The 18,353-nt window shown below is 36.6% G+C and overlaps 1 protein-coding gene across 1 annotated transcript in view; it reads right to left on the bottom strand.

Moving 5' to 3' along the window:
- Positions 1-2,211: 2,211 nt before the first annotated feature.
- Atp13a5 (ATPase 13A5) overlaps positions 2,212-18,353 on the bottom strand; it is a 108,247-nt gene continuing 92,105 nt past the window's right edge. Inside the window, exons 26-30 of the mRNA XM_047564223.1 lie at positions 16,056-16,230; positions 13,403-13,605; positions 7,458-7,546; positions 5,182-5,262; positions 2,212-3,517 (exon numbers count right to left, since the gene is read on the bottom strand). Of these exons, the coding sequence (XP_047420179.1) occupies positions 3,257-3,517; positions 5,182-5,262; positions 7,458-7,546; positions 13,403-13,605; positions 16,056-16,230 (809 nt within the window). The 3' untranslated portion in view covers positions 2,212-3,256. The remainder of the gene's footprint in view (positions 3,518-5,181; positions 5,263-7,457; positions 7,547-13,402; positions 13,606-16,055; positions 16,231-18,353) is intronic.

Raw genomic sequence — 18,353 nt, forward strand, 5'->3', positions numbered from 1 at the left:
GAAACTGGAGAAATTCAGTGTTTGGTTCAGCAGCTTGAGGACCTGTGAGTGACAAGCCATTTGAGAGTGTGCTTCCAACTCCCCACACTCTGTAAGTGTGGGTGGGAAGAGCACGGGAGGAGCTCTTCACTCCCATACTTCAGATCCAGCAATTTCCCTGGAATTCACTTGCTTGTCAGGAGCACACGACAAGCCGTGAGTGACATGGGCTGTTATTTCTACATTACATTGTTCCCTCTGGATTTTGAATGTTTCGGGGGTTTGACATTTTAACCTTGGCAAGAAATCATTAAACGTTGGTTTAAAGTGCCATATTTAGAAAACAATATCCCATACCACTTTTTAAGGTTTTAACTATAAGCCAAGGAGTGTCATGATTTTATTCTTACATTTTATTGGTTAGATGTTGAATTTAAAATCTGCTTTTTAATACCATTTCAGTAGACTTCTTCATAACCCCAGGTGAGGAAAGGTGGGGCACAGGTCTGTCTATGATGATAAAGGACACTATTACTTACCCCATAAACCACATTACCAGTCAATGGCATCCTCCTCGCGCCATCCTGAAAAGCACGGCATTAAACAAAGGAAACAGTGAATATGGTGACAGAATATGATGAACTAGAATATGGTAGATAAAGTAACTAGACAGAAGACAGTGAAAGTCTTGAACCTATTACACTGATCTAGATGTTACCTCATTTCCAGAAGTACTGTACAAGCTACTCACAGGCTGTACAATAGCAGGGTTGGTGCACTGCAGTTCTGGCCAGCAGAGATCTTCTCCCTTTTCCCTCCTTTTTCGTCAACTAACCCTTTCTTTGTCATGGCACTGACTCTGTCTCCAGACAACCCCCAAACTCTGTCCCTCCACCGGTCATCTGAAGAGGTATGTGTGTCTTCCACCAGGTACCAAGATCCAAAATCCAAAATTACTTTTGTATGTGTGTGTGGTGTTGGGGATTGAACCAGGGCCTCATTTATGCTAGGCAAGCACTTTACCATTGATCTACACCCACAGCCCTTATTTTATTTTGACAGCATCTCACTAAGTTACTCAGGCTGACCTTGAACTTGTGATCCTCCTGCCTCAACTTCCCCAGTAGCTGGGATTATAGGCATGTACCACCATGCCAAGTCCTTTAACTTCTTAGTCTAAATTCAGGTTCTTGTTCCATTATGTCCTGCTCCCAAGAAATAGTCAATGAATGAGCAGCTTTCTAGAGTTGTTGAATTAAGGTGAGACTGGCAGCAGCTTGTTACCTTTCCCCAGGTGTGGTTCCTTTCCATTTAAGGCAGTCCACAGAGGGCCAATCTTAATCCAAGGGAGGGGACCTGGCTTTGGCAGAATTACAGCTTTGGCAGGTGAGGGGAATGGAGTTAACCTCCTGAGGGCCAGAGTCAAATCTTTCCGGAGCACCCTGAGGTCTCTGCTCCAGAAGACAGTGCTAGCTGTGCAGGATAAAACCACAAATGCACCTTTGAATTCATTGATTCATTTTCACACTGGTAACATTGGAGGTGTCAGTGTTCTTTCCCCTTAGAAGTAAGCTCAAGAGTTAATCATGGGTTCCCCATAAAAATGACCCTTCTTGGGGACAGGCTGCCTGAGGCTACCTAGCTTATTTTCCTGCAGGTTATCAAGGCCATCATTGGCTGGGTCATTGTGCTCATTGTGTTTTGATCAAACTTTTTTCCCCCAAAATGATTAAACCTTCCTGTGAACATATTTTTGACAGTCAGTCATGGAGTTCAACTTCACCTGTTCCATAAAAGAAATGTGAAATAAGGATCATCACCCGCCAGATACCTAGATTTTTAGTAAAACGGAAAAAAAAAAAAAATAATCCAGGCTGCACTTGTATTGAATCAGGATTTTTAAAAAAATGTTTATGCTATCTAAATGTCATACCATATCAATGAAATATTTTCTTTCTAAAAGTCAAATTACTGAATACAGATGTTAACTCAAGGAACCCAAGCTACCATATATTTAGGTTAATGTTACATTTCCTAATCATAAGCTAAAATCTCCTTTCAAAAAATCTTTGTATGTTGTTGTTAGGCACTAACTTAGACACATTTTGAAAATGATCTCTCTCCAGAGATCCATGAATGAGAGAAAAGAAAAAAAAAAAACCCAAAATATTAAGAGTTTATTTTTAAGTAAGAGGGTTTATTTGTGCTACTGGTTTGAGTAACATAGTTTATAATGCTATTTACAGGAGTATATTGCTAAAATGTTGAAAAAATTTGTCAGTCCTAAATATTACAGATTGTAAACTTAAGGCTTTCTCACATTGAGTCCATATATCATGATATTAGGCACACATCTGACAATTATGGGATGGACTGGTTTTAGTTAACCAGCAGTTAGCTTTAAATTCTAAGGAAAACCTACTAGGTAATTTCAAACATTCACCCAAAATAAATTTCCTCCTCTGAAGTGTGTGTGTGTGTGTGTGTGTGTGTGTGTGTGTATTTTTTTTTTGACCTGTTTTTTTGACTTAGAACTTGAAGTTTGGGTGTGTCAGTGTACAGAATAAATCAAGGCACCAGACTTTTTGAGGTGAAAAGCACATTTTAAACATTCATTCCATTACCTTTGAGATTTACCAGGGACCTCCTAGCTCACTACTTTGGGAATTGCCAAACTTTGGTGGAGTTTGCTTAGGTATTAGCTATGCCTGTGCTAAGATTATATGCAATTAACACAAATCTCTGCCATTCTCCACTTCCACCTGACTTTGGCTTACTATATAGTTAGGGATGAATTTTCTGAAGTAAATGTTAATATTTATTTCTATTAAAACCATACAATGAAGCAAAAAGAAAGAATTTAGTTACCTTGTAAAAAGATATGTACATATATGTTCTTTACAAATGTAAGATTTAAAGAAACTTATGACAATTAACTTATTGGTAAAACTTTCAAAGACCAAATATTTCCTCAGTTTTTCTTTCTTCTGTTGTCATTCATACTTCTAATTTCATTATCCTAAGAGTTGTGCATTTAAACAATATAATATGAATAAAGCATATTAAAATGATAATCCAAGAAATGCATTTTTTCTCCCAATTGGAAAGGATATAATAAAAATAGATAAGTTCAAGGTCTTTGTTGCAAGGCTAAATGCATTAAGGAAAGTGCTTTGAATGCTCGGATGGAGAGAAAAAAGATAAGGGGACCCTCTTTTCACCTTCCACAATGTGTTTGGAGGAGGGTGATGCTGCTCAACATGTACAACAATTCCAATTACAGTCTGGTCCAAAAATGCTGTTCCTTGATTTGGTCCCCTGATTTGAGTTTTTCTTTTGAGACCAGTTCATGGTTTTCATAGCCTTTGTTGATGTAGAATCCATTTTTACCATCACCTGCATAATCTGTCCTGTTTATGGGGGGCCAGGTAGAGTCTTCTGCCAGCTTTTTTTGCCAGATCCGATATTGACTCTTAGAGTTGAATCCAAATTCATTCTTGATCAACAGCCAGAACTCTCGATTTTGAAGGATGGCATCCTGGAAAATCAGGTGGGAAAAACAGTCACATCATTGTGCAGTCTCCCTGCAGCCAGGCAGCTCACTACCGCTGGTCCCCAGGCTTCCCCTGGGTTGTGCTCCTGGCAGCAGCTGCTGCTTTTCCTCCCTGAGGTTCCCTCAGTCTTTCTTTAAGAAGTAAGGGGTTACTTCTGTTCACAGATACCTGCCCAAAGCTTACGGCCTTTCACCTCTCCAGATTTCCTGGTTAAATCCTGGCTAGTGACTCACTTAGAATTCTTTTACTGCCAGACTGAAATGATAACAATATAAAGAAAAGGGGAAAAAAAAAAAAAAAACGATTAATCTTGCTACTTACTACCAGCCACATACAAGGTGCCAAATAAATGCATGTTGAAGGAATGGATGAGCTCTACCAATCAACTGTTTTTTGTTTTTCATTTCTTAATGAAATGAAATTTCATTAAGAAGAAATTTCATTTCTCTTTGTTCTCAGGTTTATGCAATTTTTACACACTTATAATAATAAAATTCATCCAATTTTGCATTCCACTGTTTACACTAGACTTAATGTCATGAAATTTTTGTGTAGCAATAGTCTTTTAAAAGTTTTTATTTAATTGCAGTAAGAACTCAGCTACAGTTTTAATAATCATCTTTAGTGACTGTATAACATTTCTTTAAACTGCTGTACAACTATTTAAATGCTTCACAATGCTTGAATCCTATATTTTGCCACTGTAGATACACTGTGATGAATATCTTTATGCATGTAGGGGTTTTTTGTCTGCTTTTTTGGCTTAGGATTTTTTAAAATTATTTTATTGGTTCTTAGTTATACATGACAGCAGAATCCATTTGCTAAAATTATAGCAGCAGAGGATATATCTTATTCTAATTAGGACCCCATTCTTGTGGGTAAAATATAATATTAAAAATGGAACTTTGGAATTAAAGAATATGAAAAATTATTATTTTGCACAAGATATTATATATTTATATGTATATAGCACATATAATATATAAATAATATAAAATATAAATAATATAATATCTATATGTTATAGGTATATAGATATATATTTTAAAGTTTTGTTGATCCCTTTTCCCAAGGGTCTTACTTACATTACATGACTCTGTTATTTATTTGTTTGTTTATTTTTCTAACCCTCCCTTTGAAAAGCAGCACCTGAGCTTCATACTATGTAGGTAAATTCATGTAGCAACACCCATAGAAGACCAGTGTGAGAGGGAAAGACCTTCAAGGGTAGGAATTGACAAAAATAAGGGTGGCTTCCCATCTCTCTTCATCAGGGAAGGCCTCCTAAAGACAGCTGTTCCCTCTAAAAGGTCCTACTGAATTTTAGTAATGCAAGGTCACCTCAGCTCTCCTAGATTATTGATACTAAAAAAGTACAATACCTTGCTTTCATGTGAGACAAAATTAGGGTTAATTTGATGTTTTCCTTTCTATGCAGAAAATACTAGCAGGCTTCAAAGAATTTTAAATCACTCTCTAGGGAATTTTTCCCACAGAGAACATGTAGTTAAAAAACAAAACAAAACATTAATAACTACTGTTTGGGGAGACCAAAGTAGTTGGTAAAACATGAGCATCTGTTGAGAATAAGACCCTTTATTTGTTTATCTGTCCAGAAAAATAATAAGAGCCATACAGAAATTACCTCTACAAAGAAGGCAACACAGAACTGGGTAAGAGCTGCTACCAAAATTGAAACTCTCCATGATGTTACGGTTGGGATGAACTGTTGCAAAAGAAATACCACCATTATGCAATACATTGCTTATGTTACACTTTAAAAATACACATATCAATTATCTTATTTAGTTTATGTGTTTGTCATAGTTCTCTGAGCTTGAGGAGGTGCACATTTCCTTCTCCATTTTACATATGAGAAAACTGGAGAGAGTATCTTAACCAAGCACTGACTGAAAGTCAATAAGTAAAAAGCAGAGGCAGAGTCCAAATGAGAATGGATGGACTCCTTTTGACCTCCGCTCCCTCCATGGATGACAGTGTCTATCGAGTAAGTGTGCCCTGGGTGACAGATGGGAGAAAGAGAACAAACACTTTGGAGCCTATGTGTCTCCATTTTTATCTTCTGAAAAATAGGGAAGAGGGTGTAAGATTGACTCCTTCATCTACTAATTGCTTTCTAACTTTCTTCTAGTTCAAAGCAAAATTCACTTGGAATTCATTTTTTCAGTAAAATTGACACATGGATCAAATCTAAGGGGGTGGGAGGAAGAGATATAGGTTTATTTTGACAAAGTAAAATAGTTTAGTGTTTTGAACAAATGTTCCTGGCCCCAAATTTAATGGCGAGCCACAATTTCCCATGGTTGTATCCATAGTGAAAGAGTAGTTAGGTGGCCCCATTTCTGACCCTACAGAGTAGGATTTGGATGGATATTGTGTGTGGGATTGACCTTGATGTCCATAACTACAGCCTCCCCTAGTGTCTAAATGCTCACCTTAAATTCTCATCCCTATCCTGATATGGGTTATTTCAGGGTACTATTTGGTCACTTTTTCCCCCAAGTGGAGACAGCCTTTATAAGCTTGTGAAATACTACATACTGGGTGGAAGGGTTGTTTGGCCAAGATAGATCAGATCCTAGTAGAGAATCTAGCCCATCAGGATCTCAGTGTTGCCATCACCCTGATCCATAAGGGCTCTTCTCCAACCCTTAACCCAGGAGGCACTCAATTTGGAATTACTTACACCATGGTCTTCCCTCCTAGCTTCTAAACTATGTGAGGGCTGTGAACACATCTTACTTATCTTTGCACCAGGCATAGTCTGTAGCTCCATGATGTTTGGTAAATTAATGAATGGTCAGAGCTTTCATTTCCTAGCTTCCTCCATGGCTTCTCTGCTCTCACATAGAGCCTTCCTGCCATAATCTAACTATCTAATTGGTCTGTCTTAAATGCCCTCCAAAAAACCTTCAATGACTCCATGCTGGTCTTGGCATAAGACTCAAACTTCACTCACTATCTTGTCCATCCAAGCCTTCCTTTAGTCTTCATTCATTTCCCTCATAGTCCACAGCACACTGCCTCCCTTTTGGCAAACCTTCTAGCTCCATTGTAAAGCAAACCTTGCTTTTAATGTTTATCCTTGCCACCCTACATTCTTTGCATTCCCAAGACAGAAGAAGCATTTTCAGCTCCCTCTGCTTGTGCCTAGATTGTTCTGGTTGGAAACAGCCCTGTCTCCAACCTAGCAAAATGCAGCCAATTTTGGATCCCACCAAGCTGCATTCCGTCCATGAAACCTTCCTTAACAGCCACAACCCAAAGTGGGCGCTCCTTCCTGTGTTCTTCCCAGTTCTACCTTTAGACTCTCTTCAAGCTTGGATGGCACCAGATGGCCCTGTCATCATCTCACTTATGTGTGGTTCATCTTCACAACCAAACTACAGCCTGAAAGTCAGGAGTCAATCCTTTTTCTTTAATATCTCTCACTATAATGGGTCCAAGAATGGGTTCAATAACATGAGTTTAATTTTAACCCAGTATATCCTGGATCAAATGATGTTCACTGATATAAAACTCCATATAGTCCGTGTCTGACAGAACAAACATATCTACTTTTTCTTTATCCTCACAATTACATTATAAAAGATTTCTTTTATGTGTTTAAAAACATTAAAGTTGGAGCATTATTGAATCAATGCATTAATTTTGTTGTATAGGTATAACATACAGAATAAAATATTCAAACACAATATTTTAGGAATGAAAAGAATAAATGTGCCCAAATAATATGAAAACATATGTCAGATACAGAAATGTCATTTGTCTAAATATAAATAGTGTCACAACATTTAGTGGTCAGAGAGAATATGGGAATAACTTAGCTGCAGATTACAATGTAAATATGTTCCATGGCACACATGAATAATGTCAGATATGCAAATAAATGACACTTACCTCCATTCCATGATATATGTCTTGAAAATCAGAAAACAGAATGAAAATCGTGAGGCCCAAGGCAGATATCAGCAAAAATGAAAATATATCTGAAGAAACACCAAACATTACTTTTAGATGCTAAAAGAATGTTTCATATAATTTGGCACACATTGCAGAATCAATTATCTCTGTTGGGCAAACACTGGATACATCTTCAGATGCTTTGATATATGCTCATATGTTTTAAAATATGTTCAATGCTTATATGATAAAGGTGGTATCTTAAAATCTTTCCTTATGAGGCTGAGTAGAAGGATGTTCATTAAATGTATTATAGGAACCTCTGTAAGGGAGTTGCCTCAACTGTGGATTCCTGGAGACTGGGACATCCTGCTATGACCATCTGAATGGTCACCAGAGAGGCCCTGGTGCACCTTTCTAGTGAGTCCTGCACATATGGAATAAACCGTCAGGCCTCCTGGCAGCATCTCCTTCTTCGTTGCCAGGAGAATAAAGTCCAAGAATCTGTGATCAGTATGCAAGACCTTCCCCGGTTTGGTCCCCCAGTCTCTCTAAACTGACTTTGACTGCTCTTTTTAGGTGCAAGAGGAAAGTTAAACCACAATTCCCTGCAGTGTCCCAATTCTCCAACTTCTGTGCCTTTGCTCATAAAATGCCCTGTGCAGGCAAAATTCTTCCTGTCTTGGCATATTCCATTTTTTCCCACCTAATGAGCCCAGTTTAACTGGCATTTTCCTTTCAAAGGTTCCCTAATCCTCCTTTATGAAGTTTATTTCATGTGGTACATATCACACTCTGACTAATCTTAATTTATCTAATCTATTAGGCTGTGATCACTTGAAAGCAATTTTGGATGTGGATGCAGTTTTGGACTTGGAAAAATAAGTGAAACATGAGCACATACATCTGCTGAATTCCTTCTTTCCAACCTGCCCAAACTGCTTGACTTTGGGGAGATAGACTTCCCCAGATGAACCGTCTCCAAGTCATTGTTCTTATCTGCTCAAGCCCACCATCTCCTGTCGGTCAGAGCTGTTAGTACAGTACTTCATTAATAGTGCCCTAGAAATGTCTTTGATAGGAATATCATCTATAGGCCAAAACACTAGAACTTAATTGGTGTAGTCATGATATAAATGATTCTTATAATCCTCACAAGTTAAAAAATAACCACCAACCACCAGGGTTTCCCTTGAATTCTCCCAATGCCATTTATTCCAGTGCTGATGGCGGCTTACTGCAAACTCTGTAGTATACCAACTGAAAATCTGAGGTGAGTGCTCCTCTACAGGAGACCCTACTTTTGAAGCCACCAGAATTCTGCCTTCACCCTCACGCAACTACACCTGCCCCAGGGCTCATCCATGCCTTACTTCTTGCGTATGACTTGGTGCCGGACTTCTCAAAAAAATGTCCAGGGTTGTTCCAGAAGAGTGTGAGGCAGGGAGGAGAAATATGGGAATTGCATCTCCCCAGAGAAAACAATCTGACCATGTTCATGGTGATAAGAAGATCCCAGGATATGGCTATATGGCTTTTACATATACTTCATTGTTTTGGAGGGTCAGGAACTCAGAATCTGGGAAGAGAAGAATGCCTCAAAAAGGCCTTTTCCTCACTAGCAACTCAGCCGAGTGCTATGGGCATAACTCTGTCCTCAGACTAGTGACCTGCAAAGAAGAACCTCTTCTTTACTTCAGCTTTGGTTGCAAACCCACTAAAGAATTGAAGTGAATTTTTGCCCTCTGGTTAGTTGCTGTTGATAAGGAAGCCTGAAAAGAGCTCTGTGGATGCAGGTAGTCTGGGAAGATAAGTCCTGAACAAGCCATTAGACTTTCTTTTCAAACAAGGAAAGGGCTAGTGGAAATCCATATGTTTCCATAAAATATTAAATCTGTGCTTTTTCTATATCTTGTCATTAGAAAGTTGAGCTTCTGTTAAAGGTTTACAAGGGCAAAGATTTTTCTGTTATTTCAAAATAAAATTGCTTGTATGCTGTGTCTTACTAATTTCAAGGAGTTCCGATCTATAACCTTCAGATTATGATTTGAAAGATTATGTTTGTTAGAACATTTATTTATAAAACTTTTTTTCATTTAGAATTATGATGTGTGTCATAGGGGGTTCAGTTTCCCTTTAAGCTTAAAGGGAACTTAAACTTAAGTATAACTAATCTGACTCTAATTTACTCAATTTGTATGAAAGTACATTGTAGCTACTGTTAAAGTACTAGCTAGTGAATATATTCTCCTTGTAAAATACATTTCCAATTCAAAATGAGGACTTTAAGAAATTAACTTTAAAATATAAAGAAGAATCTTAATTTGTTGTGACAAAAATCAAGGGTCCTTTCAAACATTATGAGAAATTCAGGAGTAAATTTATAGAAAATGTAAAATTAGAGGAAGATCTTAGCATTTCTTCAAATCCTTTAACAATACAGCTATACTAAAGATTAAAAAAAGGTAAGAACACAGAGAATTCAAATAATATAATGGCTGAAACTTGTTTAATATAATCACTGTACATTTTTAACTCAGAAATAGAAGCCTACTCTTACACTGTGACTTGCTTAGAAAATTAAAGTGTAGTGCTTAGGCCATGCAATGTATGAAACTGCCATAGATTGCCAGTAATGACAATAATTTAGATATTATTGACCAAATTTAAATGAAAAATCCCTCCCAGTGTGTAAATAAAGAAACTTCTAAAAATCTGTTGGGTCAAAAAGAAAATCAACATGTATTGAGAGAAGCAGTAGCAGGAGAAAGAAAACAAGATCCTTTCCCTCTTAACAACTAAAAGTCACTATTCTGAAAAAAAAAAAAAAAAAAAAAAAAAAAAGTCACTATTCTGAAAACCACTGGGCCAGAGGCGAAAGTAGGACCTAACAAGAGACACAAAGAAAGTAATCCAAACTGTGATTATTAGTCCTGAATACCTTTCTAACTTTAAAAGAGTGAAAGAAATAACATAAATTATGAAATCGTCTCAAACACACACACACACACACACACATCAAAATAAGTAAAAGAGGGAAAAGCAAACCTTCATAATTTAGAAAACATAAAGCATGCTATATTAAATCTGAGAGTTGGGCCTTTAAAAAGAACCAGCAAAAAATATATTTCAGGTGGAAATGGAAAATAGCACATTGGAATGAAGTTAATACGAGGAACTATTAAGAGTTGCAGAAGGCATTGAAGACTAAGAAAATACCACTCACTATTCTATGCCAAGATTTAGTAATAGAAAGAAAATTGCAATATGTGGGAAAAATGTTATTTAAAAAAAAAATTAAAAAGAAGATAATCTAAATGAACCCTTAAAAATTATTTCAAAGCAAGAAATTAGAGTCAGATTATTTTTCCAGTGATTTCTTGCAAATTGGCAAGGAAAGAATCATTCCTACCCACAAAAAAATTTTATAGAGGAAAGTAAAAGTTAAAGAAGTTCCAAATCTATTACCTCAACCTAACAAAACCCTACATAAAAAACTTAAGAATTCCACATGAAACGTAGATTTAAAAAAAAAAAAACTGTAAAATTCAACTGAATAAATGTATAATCTACCACAAATGAGGAGGATTTGCTCAAGAAGACAATTCAATAATCAGCTTATTAATATAACACATAATAGCAATAAGTAAAAAGAAAAGAATAATAATCTCAGTAGATCATGGAAAGTCATCTATGAAAGATATCTCCTGTTTTTGATTTAAAAATACTATTGATTAACTGTAAAAGAAGGGCATTTTCTTTACATGAGGTAGGCTTCCTTGTACCAGTATTCAGTCATATTTATGAATGAAAACTATTAGAACTATTTCTATCAAGGGGTGGAGCTCTCTGCTATCCTGCTATTATTTAAGATTGTCCTAGAAGTTCTGGACTATATACTAAGATAGAAAATAGAGACATGCATTCTGGCTTTAGGAAATGAAGAAGGAACATTATGGCTGGTAATTATTAGTACCTGTCTTTCTAGAACACTCAGGACTGAGGGGTTTTTAGTAAAGTAGAGAAAAGGTCCCGGATAGACAACAAATGTAAATGACACCTAATACCCTTTTCATGAATAGCAATAACCAGTTAGAACAATATATGGGAAAAAGTCATTCACAAAATAAACAAAAATATAAAACACTTAAGTTAGTTTGTTAAAAATGAAAAATCTATAATAGAGAAAACTGCAAATATTTACTAGGAGACATAAAAGAAAGCATGAATGAGTAGGAGACATAACATGCTCCTAAAGGAAAGGCTAAGTTGCATAAACTTATAAATTGTTCTCAAAGGGGACATTTAAAAACCTGACAATTTATTCTACAGATTATTTGGAAGAAAAAACACAGGAAAGAAAAGTAAGAAATTCTGGAAAATGAGGAGAAATGAGGCTACACTAATCTTTCTACTTATTAAATTAATCCTATAAAATTTTAATTTTTAAAGTGCAGTGATAGATCAAAAATAGACTGGCTGGCATATCAATGGAACAAAAAAGACAGTTTATATATATATATATATATATAAAACTTATATAAGTGTAACATATAAATTTATCTAATATGAATTATAAGAAAATTAAAAATGCAGGTATGATGAAGTTGGTATTGTGTTTAGTTGGGGAACAAAAGAATGAAAGGATATTAAATACTCAGTAGTCAAAAAAGTCTTCTGGGGAAACTGATTGACTATTTGGATAAACTAATTTGATCCCTACATAAAAACGTACCAAAATTATATTAGATTTTTTTTTAAAAAGCATCAAAAGAAATATTTTGAACTAATATTTGATTTTCTATCCCATTTTACAATTAGAAAAACTTTCTGTGTATAAAGGCAATGGGGAAAAAACCCACAAAGGAATAAATAGCTTCCACAAGTAACAAGGAAAGTAACAGTAATCCAATAGAAAAGTAGGTTTAAAAAATGTACATAGACATTTCACAGAAGACGGCTAGTAAAGATGGCTAGTAATATGAAAATGTATTTAATCCTCATTGAGAATCAAAAATTTGCAAATTAAAACCAAATGAGAGATCATGTTTAAAAAGTCTTATCAGATTGACAAAATTTTTCTTCTTTATATCCCATGTTGGATATGCTGCCTGAAGCAAACCCTCTCAAAAGGACTGATAGGACTGAAAATTGGCACAAGCTTTCTGGAAAGCAATGTAAGTTTTATATCAAAAGTGTTTATAATACTGAAATATTGGAACCAGTTGCACGGTAGACAGGGTGACCACGAGTCCTCTTTTGCTCAACCATTTGCTGTTTGAGCCCAGCATGATTATCATGGTGTTTCTTTTCACTCTCAACAGTGTCTCTGTCTTTTGGAACAGAACATGTTCTCTGACTTTTCTGCCTAAAGGCAGATTGATTGTAGCTTTGAAGAGTTGTTTTTTTTTTTTTTTTTTTTTTTTTTTTTTTAGGGAGGGAGGTTCATCTTTATTCTACTTAGATGAATATACTGGGAAGTAAATAAGAATTTTTGAGCACCTCATAAAAGTGCTGGACCCTTTTACATAAAATGCCTCATGCAGTTCTCCCTCATGACTCGCTTCCTACAGAGGAGGAAATAGGGGCCCAGAATGAATAGTTAAGGTAACTTCCTCAATATTTTAAAGTTACCGAGGGGTCAACTTGTATTTGACTTGGTTAAAAGACTTTTACAAAGCAGCGTGGCATACATGTTTGTACTTAAAATGATTCTTGGTGGCTCCTCAATAGGACAGGACTCATGTGCCTGTTGAATAGTGTCTGTTCATCTGTGAATGAGCAAGTTTCTGCCCATGGACTCTCCCACCCATGACCATCACATCCAATATTTGTTCTGAAATAATGCAATTATTCTCTCCTTCATTAGTGACTTACAACTCCAGGAAGGGTGAGGAAGAGAGAAGTATTTGGAACAAAAAAATTAAACTTTATATACTTACAGTTTGTGTAGATAGGTTTTCGAAATGGCTTTCCCTTAGAAAAGATGAATGCTACTGTGATACAGTTGATGGTGGTGATGGGCCACAGTGTAGTACTCTCAAAACTTAAAATTGAACCAGGAACCAGAGTTGCATTTCCAGTCCAGTTTCTTTCCAAACTCACATTGGATGAGAAATTACTTTGGTTGGCCAGAAAGCACTCACTACAAGAGAATTGCCAGCATTTATGGAACTTTTAATTCTATTTTTATCCATTAGGTGAAAAAAAATAGTTAATCACTACCATGGGACCTCAGCTTTCAACCTGTTCCAGCTGGTAACTACCAAGACATATTTTGTTCAACTTCTGGCAGTGACGAAGCAGAAATAAAACTCAGAGGATGTCAGGATTGTTCTGTGGCACTCCATTAAGAACAAGTAATCTGTCCTGAAAGGGCTTGGATGACAATTTTCTCTAGAATTTCTTTCCATTCAAAGAGTAAATGTACCATGCGAATTGGATGTGTGTGTGTGTCTGTGTGTGTTTCTTTTTCATGCACCAGAAGCCTCCCGTATCCTGAGTTTGAATGTCCGTACTCCAACCCTCTCTCCTTATATAGGCAAAAGCTTTCTAAACGTGATGCTCTTCCTATCGTGAGATGTCTATGATGCCATTTTGCCAATAAATTAAGGAAACTTCTCAGAGTGATCTAGGAGACCTTCATATTCCTTTTCAACCTCCCAACCCCTTTTAGTCACTCCTCTCACACTCCTTACTCCTGACAGATGGGATCATTCCCTGTTCCTAGATGTCACCGTTTGCAAACTTGTTGAGTTGGTATGCTCCCTTTAATTGAAGGAAACCTACCGTTCAAACATCTCTATATTTAAAAGTATGTTTGCTGGGAAGTGAATCTAGTGCATCCTATTCTTCCCTCTATTGCTCATTTAGCTCATTGTTTTGCAATGAATTTGTTAATATATTATTATTTTCCACCTGAGGGGAATGATTTCCTTGAACATAGAATTTTTCTTTTGATTTTGTTTACTTTGTTTTACTTAAATTTATAACAAATCCTCAGGCACTGTACAGTGGGGTCATATAATATTTACTGAGAAAAATGCTTTCTCAAGATCCAGGATTTCCCAGGCTTGACCAGTCTGTTTTCAGTGTTCTTCTTTCTTCTTTCTTCTTTCTTCTTTTTTCTTCTTCCTCCTTCCTCCCCCTCCTCCTCCTCCTCCTTCTCCTCCTCCTCCTTCTTCTTATTCTTCTCAATAATGAAACCTACACTTTATTTTCCATAAGCTTTCTTCTTTAACTTGAACGTTTATAATTACTATTATAACTTTATCAGTAAGATTCATTCTCCAACTGTCAGTTGGAGAATGTAGGAGAATTGGAGAATGTAAATTCAAATGTAAGACTTAATCACTATCCTGGGCTCCCTAGGGTCAAGAAATGTAGATGTCCAGTTAATGTTTGCAAACAAAGGATCAGAATTCACATTCTTGCACATGCAAAAAAATAGATTAGATGTCCTGAATTACAGAGTTTAACACCAGAGTACCTAGTCCAACCCACTCGCATCAGAAGCAAGCTGAGGGCTAGTATTGAATAGAGGTTAGGGATAGAAACAGAACTATCCTGATTTCCTGTCCACCCACCATTTGCCACACTTGTATTGTCCCCTGCTTTTTGATGTCTCTGCCTATATGCACTCCAATTTAGGGGGAAATCTGGTTTTGAAACGGAATAGCGTTCTATACTTCAAGTAATACCTGAATTGCTAAATTTGAGGTTAAATGACAACCTTAGACATCATTTGGTAGTCTCCGATATGAATTTCGCTGATTTCTGGGTTTCTGATGTCTTCACTATCACAAAGCTGGGGGGACTGGGGTGTGTGTGCATGTGCTTTTCTGGAAAGCTATTTTCCTCTTTTCTTTTAGGGTCAGGGAGTCTTCCTCAGAAAAATTTAAATTTTCTCATCTATAATAAAGTTTTCTTCATCTTACCTTCGATTTATATAGTTAAAGGAAGAAAGACCAGGAGGTGAAGAGACTTTTCCTGTGTCTAGTGTTCCCATTCCATCAGAACAATGATACCATCAACTAACAATTAATTGTAATGTTCACTGGAAAATTTCAAATTAATTTAAGCAAACCTCTCTGCATGTCTGTTTCAGGGACCAGCAAACTACAGCCCACAGGTCAATACAATGCACCACCTGTTTTTAAACACAAAGCTTTATTGGAACACAGCCACACCCACTTATTTACATATTGTCTATGGCTGCCTTTGCACTACAACAGTGGCACTGACTAGTTGCAACAGAGACTATCTAGATCACAGATTCTAAAATATCTACTGTGTGGCTTATCTACAGGAAATGTTTCCCAGCCCCTGGTCCACAGAAATCCAAACCACCATAGAATAATGCACACCATTGACCCGCTGATAGACCTACATACAGATCAACCAGCAGTGTGACAGATCTTACCCACCCTCTCCACCTGACTCATCCAGGACACCACAATCAACTGTGTTGTTTCATCACTTGCGTTTTGCAGCGTGGAGACTCAATTTTTGTTAATTAAAATTTTAGGATATATGCTCAAACCAAGTTATATCTGATTACATCATCAGAATGGAAAGCTAAGAAAACAAACTCACCTGTCTCGGTAGACCTCACAATACCAAGGCTGTTGCTTCACATGGAGAAATGCACAGATCTGTACAATGCAAGTGAAACAGGAATTCAAGAAGACAGAGAGCAGCAAAGGGGGAGAGAGGAGCTGTCCCGCTGGTCGATACGGAGCCAGCTTTGGGTAGGCATGAGTTGAACTCACTGAAAGACAAGCATATTTTTTCCTTTACAATTTCATCATTAAGATTAAAAGATTGAGATGCACATTATCTTGAGTCTTGCATTAGAATTTGGATTCAGCAAACATGAATTTAAGGTTTATAACTACATAAGCACAATTATACCAGCTTTGTCTCTTCCATACTTCACCCTTAGAAATGAAAAGTAATGTACTAAAAAGCCTATAATTATTACAATTACCATATCACAAGGCACACATATTTTTTTCACAACCAAACCAACCAGGGATGGTGTGTAAAAGAGGAAGATGGCCTTCCACATGGGGTATGCAGCACTAATATTATGTCTCAGTGATGACAGGAAAGTGGAGAATTAGAATAAGTAGGCATTTTGCTAGACGAATCTTCATATTCTTGGTAATTAAAGAAAGCACTCTGTCTATTAGTCATTCAACCAATGTTCTCTGAGCACTTTGATAGGCCAGGCACTGTTTAGATGCTAGAAGAGTGTTCTCTTTTTTCCTGGATACACACATAAATGGGAGGTTTAAATGCACATTCCATTCAGTTAGAAAAAAGAACCCAAAGGGAAAAAACCTGGCTTCTAGATGTGAGTGGTGTATTTTTGGTCCCAGGATTTTTTTTTTCAATCTAAAGGATTGGAAATGGGCAGTTACAAAGAATAATTATTTTTTAAAAAGATGGCTACATCCTTCTTAGAAGTTTTGTATTCTACCAAGCCAATGAAAATGAAATGCACTTAACTTCTTGAGACAGAGCAGATAAGAAGAATGGAGAAGTCAGGAATTAGAAACATCACTTTTAAAAATTATCCATCACAGTCCCTCCTTCCTCCATTCTTGCCCCCTTCACACCCCCAACTATGTGTCATCATCTGCTTAACAGCAAGATTATTCGTCCTTTGGTTTTTTGAGATTGGCTTATCTCACTTAGCATGATATTCTCCAAATTCATTCATTTGCCTGCAAATGCCATAATTTTATTATTCTTTATGGCGGAGTAATATTCCATTGTATGTATATACTACAGTTTCTTTATCTATTCATCAACTGAAGGGCATCTAGGTTGGTTCCACAATCTGGCTATTGTGAATTGAGCAGCAATGAACATTGATGTGACTGCATCACAGTAGTATGCTGATTTTAAGTCCTTTGGGTATAGGCCAAGGAGTGGGATAGCTGGGTCAAATGGTGGTTCCATTCCAAGTTTTCTAAGGAATTTCCACACTGCTTTCCAGAGTGGCTGCACTAATTTGCAACCCCACCAGCAATGTATGAGTGTACCTTTTTCCCCACATCCTCGCCAACACCTATTATTGCTTGTATTCTTGATAATCACCATTCTAATTGGGATGAGATGGAATTTTAGGGTAGTTTTGATTTGCATTTCTCTTATTACTAGAGATGTTGAACATTTTTTTTCATATATCTGTTGATTGCTTGTAGATCTTCTTCTTTGAAGTGTCTGTTCATTTCCTTAGCCCATTTGTTGGAGTGTATGATTGCACAAACGGTATGCCTTTACTTCATGTACAAACTGAGAAACAATATGTATCCCATTTGTGTACAATAAAAATAAATAAAAAAAAAAAGAATGGGCAGAATTTGACTAGGTGGAAAGAGGAAATGGCTATATAAAAAGAGGAAGTAGAAGAGCACCAGGAAGGTCAGAGATACTGCTGAGCTTCATAAGATATGGCAGGGTCAGATCCTGTATGACTGTACAGGGTTTGGTCTACCTTTAGACCTGTCACCTAAAATGTTTGTGATGTTCGGGATTCAGGCAGCAAATGTTTATGAACCACCTTCAAGCGTGCTTAGGACTTTGGTAAAGGATGACACAGTTGCAGTTCTCAAGTTATGTATAATAACTCAATTATCTGTTATCTGTAATAAATTGGAGAGATGTGATATCCACATTTGAAACAATAAGCAACCTAACATATAGAACAATTAATGTTTTGATCATAACAATAATATTGATATAAGGTACTAAGTTGTATGCTACAAATACAGAATGGTTTGTAATTAGCTAATTGTTTAAGCAGGTGGTGCATATTCTGCACATGTTGGTATTTAAATCAGGAATTCAATGATTTTAACATGAGAGTTGCTTCAGTGATTA

Source organism: Sciurus carolinensis, chromosome 9 (assembly GCF_902686445.1).
Source record: "Sciurus carolinensis chromosome 9, mSciCar1.2, whole genome shotgun sequence".
Classification (NCBI taxonomy): domain Eukaryota; kingdom Metazoa; phylum Chordata; class Mammalia; order Rodentia; family Sciuridae; genus Sciurus; species Sciurus carolinensis.